The 17,079-nt window shown below is 53.4% G+C and overlaps 1 protein-coding gene across 4 annotated transcripts in view; it reads right to left on the reverse strand.

The window, feature by feature from the left end:
• The window catches only part of ABL1 (ABL proto-oncogene 1, non-receptor tyrosine kinase), a 68,315-nt gene that overhangs the window by 29,191 nt on the left and 22,045 nt on the right, over window positions 1-17,079 (reverse strand). The window contains exon 1 of one of the 4 annotated variants that reach the window (XM_068656944.1): window positions 9,347-9,455. The exons of 2 other annotated variants lie outside the window; for them this stretch is intronic. In XM_068656944.1, the coding sequence (XP_068513045.1) occupies window positions 9,347-9,440 (94 nt within the window). In that variant the 5' untranslated portion in view covers window positions 9,441-9,455. Of the gene's footprint in view, window positions 1-779; window positions 1,145-9,346; window positions 9,456-17,079 lie in introns of those variants that run through there. One more of the 4 variants, XM_068656945.1, reaches the window with a different exon arrangement.

Below are 17,079 nucleotides of genomic sequence, written 5' to 3' on the forward strand. Positions count from 1 at the left end.
AGCAAAGTACTCCTGGCACGCCGATTATTTTTGCTGAAGTAACATCCAGCGACACAAAGAAGCCCAAGAATGCATCGGCCGCCCGGGCACAACCCAGGGCTGCGCTCCCCTGGGGCTGGGCCCCTCGTTCATGGGGACAAAGCGCTGCTGGCTGCTTTGGGAGAGGGTCCCGAGCCCCCCCCCCCTTGGGATTAGGGGGATTTTTTAGGGTTCCTCAGCCCAGCAGGGGCACAGGATGGGGGCCCCACACTGAGCTCGCCTCTATCAGCAAGGCCTCCAGCGAGCTGCCTGCGTCAACCCCGATGTCAATTCCTACCCAGGGGGTGACTCAACCCCGCGATTTTGAACGCCTGGCTGTAGGACCGTCCCCAAAAAGCGAGCGGAAAGGGGTGGCCAGGAGCTCCCAGGAGTGAGCAGAGGGACACCGAGGGGTTTTCCGCCTTCGCCCAAAAGCCTTTTTCCCATTCTCCCACCCTCGTCTGGCTCCCGAGAGGAGCTGGAGCCTTTTGGGGGGTAACATCGCGCCCTGTCCCGCCGCGCTGGCGGTGTTTGTGGGGCCGGCTCGCCGACCGCTTGACATTTCACCACCATACATGGCAGAGCCGCGCTCCCTTTGTACGCCTAATGAAAATCACCTGGCCGCCAACACGCTCACCAGCGGGCTCTCGGCTCCCCAAAAAACCCCCCTCAACTCTCCCAAAAACCCTCAATCCCCCCCTTAAAGCCTCCAAATCTCCCCAAACTCCCCCCTTTCGGGCCCCGCGCCGCGCCCCGCTCACCTTCCAAGTAGCAGCTGGAGGAGGAGGAGAGCCCCTTCTTCGACTTGCAGCCCACCAGTTTCAAGCAGATCTCCAACATTTTCATTTGTTAGAGCGAAACCCTTCGAGGTTCCCTCTCCCTCCCCCCCAAAAAAAAAGCCTGGCACAAGGAGGCTCACAAGGACGAGCCCTGGCGGAGCGAAGCCCTGGGGGCCGTGCTCTCCCCCCCCCTCGGGCAGCCTCCTCCGGGCATCTTCCCTGCTGCTGGTTTCCTCCAGCCGACAGGGGAACGCCGGGGCCGCCCGAGCTTTCCCCGAAACCGCCCCAAATTGCCCCAAAAAGTCGCCCGAGGCCGCCAACAAAGGGCCCCCTTCGCTGCCTCCCCCCCCCTTTCGCTGCCTCCTGCCGGCAGCTGCCGAGCCCCGCCCCGGCCCTTAACCCTCCTCCTGCCGGGCCCCGGCCCAAACACGCCCCGAGCCCGGCCCATGTCGCGATAATCGCGATGGGAAGGCGCCGATATCCTGCAGGGGAGGCAGCGAGACCCCCCCCCTCAAACCTCCGAGGCTGTGCCTGCGGCCGGCACCTCCCTGCAGCCTTCCCAGGGCTTACCCCTGCCTGCTCCTGGGAGGGTTTCCCAACCCAGCGCGTCCTCAGCTCCTTGTGCCTCCTGCCTCAATCAACCAGGGCTTTTCTGAGAAATAAATAGGTGGGAGGCACCTGCAGAGATCCTCCGGGGGGTCCCGGAGCGATGCAGGAGGCACAGCACGAGCCCAAATGCTGCCAAAATGCCTCCGAGCGCGGCCAGGCCCAGGCACCAAGCACCAAGGAGCCTCGAAATCCTTCCTCATGTCCAGCCTCGACCTCCCCTGGCTGCTATGTTTTATATCACCGTCTGTAAAGCAACCAGCTGGGTGTGCTGAAACATCCCTGTTCGCTTCCCTGAGTTTGGGGTGCCCGGGGAGCAGAGCTCCGAGAGCCCCGGTGCCGCCTGCAGAGCTGCCCGGGGGACTGACAAACTGACACCTCCGTCATTTTGTCCCTGAAGGCTTCCCTTCACCCCTGGCAGTTTGTTTTGGCAGTGTTACTGGGGCTCTTCTGCCCTCTGAAGTTTTCAAACATTTCACGCTTTAGGGGGCAGTCCACACACTGCAGCATCGGGGGGCCCTGCCTCAGAGCAGGCCCTGCTCGGCGCACGGGCAGCGCTTTGCAGCAGTGTTTGGCTTCACTCTTCTCATCCTGGGAAGGAATCAGCAGCCCCCAGCTCATGCCACGCTGAACAGCAGTAATAACTTTTGCCCTTTTTGTATTTAAAAGCACCACAAGCCACATCACCGCTAGCAGAGGAGTGGTTGCGGTGGGGACAACGCAATATTGCGAGTGGTTTCAGCCTTTATCCTAAAGCAGCCGAGCATGGATACCCCCCTTTGAGAAGCCAGAAGAGAGAGGTTGAGTTTGATGCAATTCAGACAGCTCACACAGAGGTGAGGCTACGTGCCTGGCCCCCCCGTAGCCCAGCAGTGCGTTACAGAGGCGGGGATGGAGCCCTCCCTGTGCCCTCCCTCCCCTTCTACAGGATTTCTTTCTATTTCATGGCAGCCTGAGCGTTTCAAAAGAAACCAATGCTTTCTGCTCCTTCCCTGCCCACCCGACTTCAGAAGACTGCAACCAAACCTAAACAAAAAAAAACAAAAAAAACAAAGCAGATTTGGAGGAGAAAGGTTACGTCAATGGCAGGAGGCGCTGAGCCATCACGTGCTCGGGCCCAGCGTCGTGTTTCGGGAACTGGGATGCAGTCAGGTTTGCAGAGCAGAGCAGGCATCTTGCACGCAGCTCCTCTCCGCGTGACGAGCATCCCTGCCCTGCCTTGCTCGCCTGCAGCTGTAGGAACTGTAGGGACATGAAATTCCCATTCGGTTCCCCTGGAAGCACAAAGCCCTGACGGCTCTGAGTAAGGTTACTCCAACGAGTGCTGGCAGAATTAGGGCGGATTACATTCCCTATCAACCCCTGGGGGTCTTATTCCAGACGAAAAAGGCCTCGTTTCGAGGTAAATTAACCCGCCTGCAGAAGAACCTCGCTGCAGGAGAACCGCAGCCACCCAGGGACCCAAACACAAAGAGCTTTTCCCGGGATAGCTTCCTCTGTAGATAAACCCTTAAATTAATTCCCTTTATTTTTCCACGCAGGCAAGCCTGTGTGGTCCCTCTGCGACAAACTTCGTCCTTCGGCAGCTCTTCATGTGTGTCATGGCAAGCTGCACTGGGAACGCTTCGGAGCAAACACTCAGTTAGCACATGCTAGGAAATTACCCGGCGATACGGAAATAAAAGCCACATTGGTGGTGTCACACAAGTGCTGCTGCTCTTACGGCTGACATCTATTAATCCCTTTCATGTCTGTCCTATACGCATCTTCGAGTAAAATCAGTCATGAAAAGCGTGCAGACTTCTGGGCTGCAGAGAGACTGCTGCAACCTCTCACGGCAAAATGGTTTTGGTTGGGACTGGCCTCAAAAGGTCTCCGGGTCAGGCTCCTGCTCAGAGCACGGCTAGATTTAGGGCAAAACCAGGCTGTTCCTGGTCCTTGCCAGGTGAAGTTTAACCATGCCTGCAGCACGCCACACCTTGATCTTTGTACCTACCCAACACTGCAAGGCCATAACCTCCTCAACCAGCTGCCTCCGTGTCTGAGCTTCTTCTCGCGGCCGGCTATTTTGTTCCTCGCTTCCTTAAAGCTACCCAAAATTTCAGGGCAGCTCTTTCCAAGAGAGCAATCAGATGCACATGCGCGACAGCCGCGGTGAAAGGACTGGGCTCTGTGAGCAGAAAGTGAGTTTTGGCATCATCCCCCCTGTTCAGACAACTGGAGTGAATTTCGTTGCGATACCATTAAAAACAGCTTGACTGCTCGCCACCCATTTAAAAGCAGAGCTTAAATTTAAAATCCCCTTCTGAACCCAGAAAGGTAACAGACTGGAGCCCCAAACACCAGGGATTTTTTCACAGGTACCTTCAAGTGGCTTTTTTTTTGTCCTGCAACAGAGGCAGCACAAAATAGGGGTTAAAGCAAAGCACTGGAGGAGTGCCCCAGGAAAGGAGCAGGTTCTTGCTTACCGTCACAGGTCACCCGTGCCTCATCCTGCTCCTCTGTAAACACAGCTGAGGATTTCCCCACGGTGTTAGGGAACTCAGTACACGTTGTACAACACTTTGCTGCCTCCCTACTTTTTGTTTGCTGCTCCACACATCCAATCGCATCATTTCTAAGACACATTTTCCTCCTTAAGCACTAAGGTTACTCGTGATTTTGGGCACTCCCAGGTCGCTGTCTCTGGTTAGAGGCAGGTCGGTGCCGTACTGCAGCGCTCCCCGATGAAATCAGTCAGGCGGTGGCACGGCACATCTCACACCATTACCTGAGCGCAAACATATGCGTACATGAAAGCGATCAAAGAAACCCACGTTGAAATCTGTGAATGACACAGCATGTGCTGCAGCCCCAGCTGTAGCAAAGCTGGGCTTTGATCTGACAGCAGTCTCAATATTGCCTCTTCTCCCGGGGGCTGGGCCAGCTCTGCCTGACAGATTCTGATTTTCCTCTGGGTTCTCAGATCTTCCACCGTTCAATTTCTCCATCTACTCTCAGACGGGCTGTGCCAAGCCTTCTGGAAGACACCGATCGAGGGGACTAGCAGCTTGAAAATCCTGGCTACTAAAGCCTGCCTCCTCGGCCACGGTTGTGCCTTCGGAGATCAGCAGGCACCAGTCGGACCAGCAGCACCAGTAACCGGCAGACCCAGACAGGAGGCCCAAGTGGTTTCTGCTCTGTGCCCTCAGTGGTGTGAATTTCTCCAGCACTGCCCTATGTCAGGTCCACTCTGCCCATGCTGCCATCACCTGCTTGCTTGCTGCCTTTGTGCAGCATCTCTGCCTTTTGCGGTTCGTGTTTGAGCCCCTGATTTTACCTTTCCATCTAAAAATCTTCCCAAAATCCAGCTGCCTTGCTCACAACAGCACGGACAGCTGCCAGTTAGAACAGCACGTTAAAAACAAAAGCCACTTAACTACAATTCCGATACTTTTCAGCTCGCTCTCCAGTAGGCATTTTGCCTCCAGCCCCCCAAAAAGCCACCACAAGCACACGTGGATTTGAGTAAAGGGCAGCCAACACCTGAGGGCAGCGTGTTTTCCTTCCTTTCCTTCCTGTGAGCGGCCCAGCTAGAGCCCAGATGCTACCTGCACACACCATGAAATATTAACACTCGTGGCTCTCGGACAGCCAGGCAAGAAACAACAACAAAGGCAGGTTACCAGAAGGCCACTGGAGACCCCGAGAGAAAAACAAACGGTTTTGCAATACGGCATGTGCATTTGTTGGGGTTTGTTTCTCCTTGATTTAACAGATGTTTGCGATTTGCAACCCTCCCGACCGAAGGACTCGGCCGAGGAGCGGTGGGATTAGAGATGGGATGTTCGACTGGTTGAGATTCCTCTCCAGCAATGGGGCAGAATCCTTCTTTTAAGGTAGTAACGAGGCAAAAGGTCCTACTGAGCTCCTGCAGCGCTGGCCTGTCCTCCTGGTACCCAGGTAAAAAAGGAAGATGTGCTGTGAGCTCCACAGAGCTGCCTGCGTTACCAGCCCTCGCCTGCAAGGCTCATCCAAGTCCGAAGGGGCCCTTTATAAACCACTGAACAAGCTTTTGGCCTCTCCCATTAAGAGCTTTTTGAAATATCTGCAGGCAAAGGAAAAGAGAGAGGCATCTTGCAACTTCCAGATCTGGAAAAAAAAGATAGAGGTTTTACCTTAAAGACACCAAATAACACTGACTCCACCTTCTCCTGAGTGCCGAGCTCTTCTCGCCTGATCGATTTATTAAAATTGGGAGATGTGGAGCGGGGAAGGGCAGTTTGTGTGCTAGGTAGAGTCACATCAGCTTAGGGATCCTGCTGAAGTTCAGCGTTTGCTGCCAGACCGGAGGAGCCAGCACACAATCAGAGGAGATGCATACTTGCAAAGTGTCAGAAACCAGATTTTTAGAAACGTTTCTTTGCCCAACACTGACTCAGAGCTTGAGTGGGAGCATTTCCGTGTTGTTTTACCGAAAAGGCAAGGAGATGCGAATGAAAAGCGACAACCAGGGTGCGCCAGGGGGTTCAGAGGTGGTGACCTCGTGGGTTATCCTGTGCACGGCCCTGCACATCCACCCGAAAAGCCAGGAGGAGCAGCGAGACCCGCCTCGTTCCCCAGCAGAAAGCAAGCAGTTAATTCCTTCCACTCCAGAGGCGAAAAATCTGCCAAAGCAGAAGACCAGGCCTGGGAGATCAGATTACACGTGAGGAGGGGGTGGAAGGGGAGAAGAGGAAAAGAAAACAAGACTTGCGAAGCGGCGCTGCCTCAGCCCCAGCAGGGATTAGGGGGAACGCGGAGGCGGCGCCGCTTCGCCAGCAGCAGCAGCTCCGTGGCAGGCGGACGGGGCCGTGAACACGCACGCCTTCCTGCCATCCGGATCTCGTCGTGCAAACCAGGAACGTCGACCTGTGCCGAGCAGGGCAGCTCCGGCCGGTGTTCAAAACCTTCTGCACGTCGATGCTTTGAGTGGAGCACGGCGGGGATTTCAAATGGGAGATGTCGAGTGATGCCCGGGGGAGCAGCGCACCTTACTGGGAGCCCAGGGGCGGTCCGATGGGCAGGCTGGTGTTTCTCCAGGGGTCTAATCCTGCACGGAGTTGTGTCTCTGAAGAGGGGGACACATCTCCCTCCTGGTCTCAGCCAGCTGCCCTTGGAGAGCAGCAGAGGTGGAGGCGGACACATCCATCCCCCTTGTCTCCGTCCCGGTCCAGGAGCAGGCAGGGCGCACAAGGAGGCTCCCATTCTGCTGAGCGTAACAGGACGCAGCCCAAGCACCAAACCTTTGAACTAGTTTGGAAGAGCCAGGTAGTTTGGAAGAACCATTAACACAAAGCCAAAACCTGATGCAGAATTAAGCAGGGAAAAAGTTTTTAAATCGAATCCTTTCAGAAGGGGTTTTCTTGGTCCATGTAGAACGCAATACCTGTCACATTTACATTCTCACTTAAAACATGGTTTGAGGCAGTGGAATGCCTCCACGTTTTCTGCCTTTTCAGGCAAAAAAAAAATATATACAGGAAAATAATAAAAGATGGTGTAAAAGAAGAAACGTGGGCTACCGATTCCGGTAACCTCACACTCTGCCTCTCCGTGTATTTTGAGAAACCCAAAGCTCCTTTCCCTTCGCCCTACCTGTCTGTCATTAATCAGAGCCATTCGCAGGGCAGATACATTACATGTGGTCTGAGGTTTACTGCTGTTGGCATGAAGAAAGACTGTAGATCCTGTCTGCCCGCATACCAGACAGAAAATAAAGAAAAGTGCGCGAGCGTGGCTGAATAGCCACAGTCAGCATCCTAGGAGCTTCCGACCCTGCTTCACACCGGCCCTACAGCTGCCGCAGCCGGTGCTTGAGGCTCAATGTCGTTGCTTCATCATTTACGAAGTTTTTGAAGACCTACACAAATGATTACAACCAACCTGCACCACCAAAGCACAATACCTGCTGTACAATACCATCACCCCCTTTTGCCGGCACCAGTGCTCGCGTGCGGTAGGTCCCCTGCTCAAGAATTTGAGTGTTCCTCACTGCATAGCCGCGGAAACGATGGTGCTGGGTCCCAAATTTGGGGTTACCTGGATGAGACCTGAAATTTAGCATGGAAATCCCAGGCTTAACTTCACTGACCACAGCACGTTCAGGCTGCCCACAGAAGTTGCTCTGCCTGCACAGCCAACTTAAGAGATATTGGATCACGTCATCACAATAATGATTAAACCCTCCAAAATAAGGGAACGACCAAGAGCAGCCTGCAACACCCACCGTTAAAGGACACAAAGCTATGGATTGAGCTGACAAGAGGTGGGAAAATCCAGGGAGAAAGTTTTCGGTGGTTTTCGGTGGGTCACTGCGTCCCCATTTCCTCCCTTCTCTTGGTTCAGCTCAGCCTGTGCAAGTCTCCCTCCTGGAACGCAGCCAGAGGATTTTCGGAGAATGAAAGAGCTGCTGTGTTCCCTAATCCCTCCCTCCACCCCGCACCTTAGTTAGGGTGCCAGCAGAACCCGTTTGAAAATTAATCTCAAAGCAGAAGGAGGGTCGGAGAAAGAACCAGCCCAGAAATCTCCAGCAGCCCTGGAGTCAAGGGGAATACGAAGCCAGTGCTGCACTCGAGAGAGGTAACGCAGAAGGATGTCAAGCCGTGTAGCGTACCGGTTATCAGATCGAGCGAAAGCGCAGAGGAAAAGCCCCACAGATTATGTGAGCTCTCATCTTGTAATTACACCTGGAGTGTTAGAGAAAAGGATGTCACAAAGGCACCGGGAGGATTAGCAGGTTGTCGTTTCGGAAAGAGCTGATAATAGCCTGGGTCCCGTTCGCTCCGTGTCAAGCTCTCAGACTTGATCTGGCTTTTAAGATGGAAAATATTTTAGGAAAATAAACGAAGGGCAAATTAAGCGCTCAGCTTAAACACACACTTATGGAGCAGAGACACCGCAGCTTTACTCCCAGCTCTTCTTCAGGCTGCTCCCGTAACAATCAACCAACCTGGTGCCGTGCTTGTGCCCCACTTGTACAAGATTTCCTCCCCCCGTGGGAGGCTCAGCAGCCACGTGAAACCTCGGCCCTACACCCGCTGCACCACCTCCAGCTTATAAACCACCTCTGCCTTCCTCCTCTTGCGCAGAGCTCCCGTGATCTGGTTTGAAAGCCGCCTGGTGGCAGCTGGCCGGGGCGGAGGACAGGGTAAAAACTGCTGAGCTGAACTCGAGGCAGGCTTCTCGGCTTTTCACGGCTCGTGCCGGGTGTGCTCAACATCGACGAGGACTCCTGTGCTACCTGCGAGGAGTCTGCGCACGCTGAAATCACAACAGACGTGAAAAGGTCCAAGAGTAATGGATGTTTTACCTCCCTCCCACAGAAACGCTTCATTTGGACCCAAGAGAAAGGGAAGGTTTTCATGTCGGGACACCACGAAGCCTGTCCCAAGAGGAACCAGGAGCTCTCTCGGGTGAGGAGCTGTTCCCCGTATCTGCACTGGGACTCCCAGAAATGAAGTGAGCTCTAGAGCACGATGACAGAAGCCCCCCACTGCACTTCAGTCCTGAAAGCTGCGAGGAGTCAACACAATTACAGCCTATTAATTGGGATCCGCTTGTTAGCGCTGAATGCTGCCCTTCTCTGAATTTGCTCTTTTTGAGCTTCTTGCAATATCACGAGAAACAGCAAACACGAGCAGCAACGAGGAACAGCCTCTTCTGAAACCACTTCCAGGAACAGGGATTGTTTAAACAAAATACATTAAGTGAAACCATCTGCATGAAGGGTCAAACGCCATCTGAGGCTCGACCTACAAAAATAGCCATTTTACAAAATTCGGGCTATCATCCCTTTTCCTTTTCTTCTTTAATCTGGATAATTGTGTGCACGGAGGGGGGGTACGGAGAGGGTATGGTTGAGCAAGGAATTTAACTCCACAGCTTTGGGGCCAAGAAAACGCTGCTGACAGCCTCAGCATCACCTTCTCCGGCATCCTGGGAGGAAGGCTTTCTCGGCCCCGTTGGGAGGAAGGCTCTCTGATGGGAGGAAGGCTCTCTGAGCCCATGGCTGAGCATCCCGCTCGCAGTGGGGTTAGGCAATCGTCCCTGGCGCGGGGCGCGTGGGAGGGGTCCTCCCCAGCACTGCGTCAGCCCCGGTGCCAGACAGCCCGCGGAGCTGAGTCACAGGGGATGTTGTTTTCGCAGGATTTGCTGGCGAGAGGTAGGTGACAGAAGAGGTTTGGGGAAGAGAAAAGAAAAAAAAAAGGTGATTTAGAGTTATAAAGCGATAAAAGATGTGTTTTAGCCCGCTGCAGCAGGGGATGTCAGTGCTGGAGCGCAGGAGGGCGCAGGGATGGTTGGCTATTGCTAATGATAACAAACACTAGGTGAAAATATTCAGCATTTACACGAAGCTTGCAAACGGGCACTTTGTACCATGTCAGCACCAAGCGATCCCCTCCTGCCCCAGAGGGGCCGCACGCCTCTCACCCAGCCTATCTGAAGCCCACCTTGCACAGGAGCAACACGGAAAGCACGGCGCCTCGAAGCAAGAGGAACGGCAGGAGGTCTCGGACACGGAGCTTCTCGGGCATTTCTTTGGCCACTGCGAATTGTGACCTGCTCTCACTGCACAATGGGGACCCTGCAAAGATCCCACAGCCGAGGGAGAGCGCCCGCATCTGAGTACAGCCTTAGTCACCTGCTGCAGGCTTGATAAACGCCGGTTAACTGCAGAAATATTTCCGTCTGTATCACTAGTGAAGTCAGGCTTTAATAAAATATTGCAGCTGCAAAGGCAAAAAATCATTAATCATTTTTTTCTGGAAACCAAGCAGATGGCGATGATGGAAGTGAAAACTACAACTCATTTGTTTTCAGCAAAACTGCCAGCAAGAAGGCCAAAAGAATACCAGTTGTGGGTGTTTTTTTTTAATATATATATTTTTTAAGCATTTATGAGCCAACGTGTTTCATGCCTGGCAGCTTTCTAAGCAGAAAAATATTTAATGGATCCAACATAAATGCAAATATCAGCTATCAAAAGTCAAATTGCACAGCTATGATGTAATGAAATAGCTCTGCTTTATGGGAGTGAGGTCACAGGTTTGAAATATGGCCTCGGATGCAACAAAATCCTTCACAGGGGTTGCAAGAGCGCAATGCAATTACTTGCCTAAATCTAAAATTTTATAGATATTTAAATTCAATTGTGAGGATGTGAGTCATTAATTTGCATAAGTATCGCCGAGGAACAGAGCAATCCTCAATCAAAATGAACTAATGAAGCTCTCACGGGCTGACTAAATAGCTACAGCGAGAGAGCTGAACTGGTACATTGGAAGTTGTACGTTACAGTCCCCAAACGTTTTTATATTCCTGATGATAAAGAAACGGAACAGTCTGTATATGCAGAACACATAGATCAAGAAACAACCCGCTGGAAGCAGCCTCGGGGAAGGGAGATATATTCAGAGCCACCCCAGTGGCATTCCCAAGGATGCCCAGCCAGCAAGCTGCCCCGCTCAGCAAACCCCAGCGGGCAGGTCCAGGCTTTCTCATTTTTCTCCATTCTTGGTTCTCCAGAAACCGGTTCTTTTATTTTTGGTGATGTCCCTCTAGAGGCCAACATTACCTGCACGGGGCGGCTGCCTTGGATGCACCTCGCTTGCTCTGGCTCAGCTGGAAGCGCAGCCGCAGCTGTGTTACCGGTGGCCTGCCCTGGGCGGAGGGGAAATCCTTCAGGGTTGGCTGTTCGTTCTGCTATTTTCTGAGCTCTCTACTGGAAGGAATAGCTTCAGTCTGTTTTGTTAACCAGGAGGCCTTGTAAACAGGCAAGATGGGCTCTCCATTTCAAAGCACGCGTTTTAGGGATCCATCAGAGGATTTATGGAGCCCAACATGTTATCTTCGACTTCGCTGTGACACCTCCAGATGGCTACTTTTTCCCTCCAGAAATACATCATAAACTCATCGATGGTTTTGAGGACCCCGAATACGACATTGGTTAGCACCACAGGAAGCTGTCAAATACATGTAAACCCAGCAACAGCACTGGAACAGGCTTGGATCGTTCCACCCAGAACAGGAACCAAAACCATTTTATGAATAGCAAAGCTAACACCTGAAATGAACTCGTCTGAGTCAACATTAGGCTTGAAGGAAGGAGGTATCCCATGTCCCTTCTGTTTATCAGGGGGATGGACAAAAAGAGAACGGGGTGTGTTAACAGCCAGCCCCCTTGTGATGTGCACCAGGGCAGCGAGCGCATCCACCACTGCCCCTAACCCCGCTGAGATCCACACACGTGTTGGCAGGCCCCAGTGGGGTTCCCTAACCAAATCTGGTCTGCTCAGGACAGACGAAATGGCCCAAGAGCAACCCCAGCACGGGACAAATCCCTGCACGAAGCAGCCCTGAGCACAGACAGCTGAAAACGCCGAGGAGAAAGGAGGAGCGGGGGCCAAACCGAGAGGCTGCCCCCCGCCTGCCTTCCTGTCCCTCCCAATAAGTTATTCATTAACATACCAAAACACACATATCAACGAGGAATTCATGGAGATTCCCTGAATACCAAAATCCTGAGTACAATGCTGAGCAGAGCCAGCTTACCACCCCCTTCCAGCTCCACACCCTGCCCCGGGTGGATGGCTGCTATAAAGCTCCAGCAGCAAAGCCCTCGCCAAACCCCTTCCCCTCCAGCGCCTTCTCCGAAGGCAGCGCAGCCCCAAACAGAGCCACGACCACGAATGCTGCGTCTTTAAATCCGTCCCCGTTTCCTTTTCCAACTTGCTGTTTGAGCCGTTACAGCTCCCTCAGGACTCCACTGACTCACTGCACTTTCGGGCTGACGCAAGCACGCTCCTTCTGCACAGCTTCAAAACAGGCCCCAAACGTTTCCAGGCACAAAGCGGCCACCGAAAAGCGGTGTAAATCAGGTGCTCTTAGCAAGCGGGCATCGCCCCATGAAACAGGGAACAAACTTCAGTCCCTTTCCTTCTAGGAAATCGTTAACCACCAGCACAGCACAGCCATCCCCAGGGAGCTCTGCTAGGGATGCTCCCGTTCCCACTCTGAGATCCAGAGGGAAATAGCTCACTTTTGGGAAATGGTTCACTCTTGGCTAAACCCCAGGAGTGCTGCTCCATCACCTGGGCACCTTTCGGCTTGCTGTTCCCAGCATTTGGGGCTGCAAGGACGCACAGCTCTGCCCCCAGGCTGCACCTTTCGGAGCACCCCGCACACAACGTCCATCCCAGCTTCTCTGCACCGGTGCCCAGTTCCTCAACTCCACCTGCCAGCAAATCTGGGCAGGCAAAGAGAAAAAAAAAAAAAACATTGGGAGGGAGAATTTAGGGTGACGCTCAAACAGATTTAGCACCTGTACCAATGGTGGCTTCTACAGAGCCCAGAACCCACCAGCTGGGAAGATGCATACAGAAACGTGGCACCACGGAAGGCAACTTCCATGGGTGAAGACTAAATAAATTCTCTCTTCTGAAGCCCTTCACTCAGCTTCCTGGGCTCCTCTGGTCACTGAACATCAGAAGACAGACCCTTTATGTACATTTTTTTTCCATACAGGAATGGCAATAAAAGTAAAGCAAATACCGGGCTTCTGACTTACGTTTGTTGCCCTATGGTTCAGCTGCAAAGGCAGCTGATTTTTTTTTTCTGCTTGTAGCTTTCAGCTTTTATCCACTCTGAAAGATGTCACTGTGACAGGAGAACTGGAAGTGACATAAAACTGTAAAACCGAACAATGAAGTGGAAAAAAAAAATCAGAGAAAGACGAGTGTCTTGTTTTTGTCACCTACATTAACACCGATAATAAAAAATTCAGGAAAAAGGCTTGCTAGGGAGCCTTGTTATTCCCTTCAAGCCAAGTTAAATAAGATAAATGTCTAAACCAAACCTGTTTGTACTTCAATCTTCACAGAACGTGACAGAAAGGTGATGTCTTTGCTAGCAGAAGGGTCATGACTGTGGCTTGCCAGCCCAAGGGTTGGCAGCATCACCGCACCTGGGCTCAGGCAAACACGGCAAGCGGAGGAGACACCTAAAATCCCTTTTGTTGCATTGCAGTGGGAATGTCACATTTCCTACAAGCAGAGCTGTCACAGACGTGGCTGTGACCACGTGTATGGGGCAGGCTGGAGCCACCAAGAGCACAAAGGAGGCCTGGAGCACGTATGTGCTGCACGTGAGTCCTGAGCCAAGAGCTCAGCAACCAGTGCCTTGGTTCCCCTTCTCCTGGAAAACGATGAATTAGAGGATATTTGCACAACTAACTTCAATCCTTTATATCAGGAATATAAAAAAGCAAAAAAAACGCAGCACGTGCCCAGTAATTCTCTGTTTAGACACTGTGAGTCTCATACTGAACCTCAAATTTAAGGATGCAACTAGAGGGTGACTGTACTCGACTTTATTTGGATTTTTTTTTATCGGTATTCACAATATCTTGGAATGACAGAATTGGGAAGCTAATTCATGACGAAAAGGAGCCACACAGATGCATCTCTGAGGCAGGCTAGCTGCAGCGGCCTAGGAAAGCAGCCAGCTGTTAAACCGCTTGAAAGCTTGTGCCTCCCAGTCAGCCTGGACCTGCAGCCTGGGAAGCGAGGACGCACCGAGGGCAACGATCAGAAAACCATCAGGAATTAATGATTCACTGAGGTGAATCACCAGCAGGTCCCCTGCGGGTGGGACTTGGACCAGCACACCGCCTGCAGTGTGGGATCGCAGGAGCCCTGTCGGCACGCACGGGCATCGGGATGGCTCCACGGGCAGCAGCTCCTCGTTGCCAGCCCTGTCCCCGCCGCGCCGCACCAGGCGGCTCTCGCTGGGTTGTTTCCACTCGCAGCTTGAGGGCTCGGCTGCCCAGAAGCCCACCCAGCAGCACGGCCCCGCTGCCAAGCCGTGCTCCATCTCCTCAGGAAGGGCCCGTTGTTCCACGGCCACACACCGGCCAACTCCTCCCCGGCTTCACGTGGGAAGCGTGGTGGCGGCACTCCATTCTTTCCATTTCAGACATTACCTTCTCACAACACGGGCTTCACGCCTGCCCAATAGCTTTATCTCCAGCAGAAGCTCGTCCCGTGCTCAGACACCCCACCGAGCCAACAATCCCTCCGATGCTTGCAGGATCCATACAGAGCTCATGGAAGATGGGTTTTTATCGGGGTCCTTTGCATCACGGCGGTGAAGATGGGGAGAGCAGCTCTGCAGCCCGTGTTTGAGGACGCTCGAGGGCTTTTTTGCTGGAGCAGAAACTGTGGAATTTGGCCTGCGGTGCTTTGCCCAAGGAGCCATCCGATCTCATGACTAAGTGCACGCGAAGCGATGGGGGTGGCGGGGAGGGAGAGACACGCAGGAGGATGGAGCTCTTCTAGTAAACATCTGAGCCGCCTGCAAGAAAGGCCGCGCTATTAAAACGGAGCCGCTGCTGCTTTTCCAGTATCTTTTCCTCTGTTTATCTCAGTTGCCATGGCTCTGGCTTGAATCATCCGCCCAAATTGCATGCACATGTCTCGGGCCACATTATTTCCACTCGCTCCGGATCGACTTTCACTCACCTGGCAGCCAGCGGAGCCAACCAACGTCATCACGCCCCGCCACGCACAACTGCACCGCCGCTGATTAGAAACCGATGTCGAGTCCTTCCCAGCAGCCTACGGACACGGCAGGAAAGGCAGCGAAGAGGAAAGGGCACCGAAAACGGCACCCTGCTGCCCTCCGACGGGGGCTCCGAGGGGGCTGAGCGTGGGAGGCTCGGTGCCGGCGGGGCTGGAGCGGGCTGGCTGCGAGCTGCGGTCAGCTCCTCGGCCTGCGCTGCGCTGGCGTCAGGGGGATTAGAAGGAACAGAGGCAAAACACAGCTCGCTGGCACTCGAAATAACCCCAGGCTGACAGATCACCCCCCGGCCACGGTCACGTACCACGCAGCCCAAAGCGATTCACTGCTCGGCCCCAGGGCAGGCAGCGGCACAGCAGAAAGGGTCAGGCCGTGCCCTTGGTGCTCAGCTGCAGCGCTCGGTGATGCTTCCTTGTGCTGGAAACCCAGCTGGGCATATCTAAAGCACCCGACAGCCCTCAGCACCCACAACAGGCACAGGGCAGGATGGAAACGCACCGGGGTGGCTCTGTGCCCTGCAGGAGCCCAGGTTTCTCCTGCTCGTGTGTGCAGCCGGCCCAAATTACCCAGCTGAAGAAACGCGGAGGTCTCACCAGGCTGAGAAAGGAAAACTTCTTTCTGTAACACCAATATTTGCTTCACGGGGATTAAAAGTGAAATCCAACAGGGAACTGCTCCTGTAGTTTCTATATTTTAACATCTTACATTAAACATGTAAACAGCAGGCCCTCAATCAGAATCCTTGTTGTCTTCAACAAACCCATCAAATTGGTTTATCCCAGAGGAAACCTCTGGCCTTTACTAGGTGTTCCTCCCGTCTCTTATAATCCTGGGATATAGCTGTAAATTACAGAACCAGAAAAGGCACCAGGGATTTGACTTCACCGTGTTGCTGCACAGCTCTGCGCTGAACTGAGCACGAAACAAACGATCACGCTGGTGGGAGCACACGAGACTTCAGAAACCTGGGAGATTGATCCCGAATTCCTGCGATTGCCGATTTGCTCCAGGACTGTACCTATTAGAGAGGTTCTCCTGGCACCGGCTGCACGAAATCCACTAAAATAACTCAATGGCAGACGGGTTCATAAATGTTTCAACAGCCAGCGCGCTGCCATATGAAAGAGCAAACGGCTCCTTTTTGCTTTCTGCTGCTCCAAGAGTCTGGGAGAACATTCCTGGAGTTGAGTGAAAAGAGAAGATAAAAGTACGGTGGGATGAAAGAGTTAAACACGTGATTGAACAGAAGCAAAGTGGAAAAGAAATCTGCGCAGTTTCGGTGGCCGAACAAATGCCAGCACTAACACGACGCCAGCCCTTCTCCTCTCAAAGTGTTGGTTCCCCAAAGTGACAGCCGCATCGCAGAGCGCAGCTCTGGGGAGCTCGCAGCAAATCACTCCAACGTTTGCATCAGCTTTCCTTGATCACAGCAGATAAGCGGAGGAAAAGGAATACAAAGTGGGACTGCAGCACTTGCAATCAGTCTTTGTCAGAGCAGTTGTACCTCCCGCCCTGATCAGGGGCCGCATCTGAAACCCAACAGCAGCCAACACAGGCTTCTGCAAATAACTCTCATCATTTTTAGTCTTTAACCTCAGGTACAGAATACTGAGGGCCAGGATGTGGAAATTGGGCTGTGAAGAGATGATTTGAGGTTTTGAAGGACCGGTGAGACTGGCCAGCTAGAGGAGGGCAACGGGAGACGTGGTGGTGGGAATGGGGGGACGGGAGAAGGGCAAGCGCTGCGTATATTCACCTGCACACACCCCAAAACGAACAGCCTGGCTCCATCTGCCTGCCACAGGGTGACACCAGCTGCCTGTGGCTGTGCAGTACAGAAATTGGGGTGCTGCTTTCTGCCCCCTCGCCTGTACCTCTCAGTTCCCCTCCTTCCTCCAGTACCCTCGGGCCAGAACCGCACCGAGCAGACTGAGGAGCTGTGAGCGGGCAGGGGGCCGGCAGCTGGAGCCTCCCCTGCTGCTGCCTCTTCCCTGGGCTAAATTCGGCTGCAGGTCACCAGGTCCAGATCCGCTGCCTGATGGACAGCCAGGCAGCGCTCAGGGAGCCTGATAAAATCCTG

This window comes from Anas acuta, chromosome 20 (genome assembly GCF_963932015.1).
Source record: "Anas acuta chromosome 20, bAnaAcu1.1, whole genome shotgun sequence".
In the NCBI taxonomy this organism is placed as follows: Eukaryota; Metazoa; Chordata; class Aves; order Anseriformes; family Anatidae; genus Anas; species Anas acuta.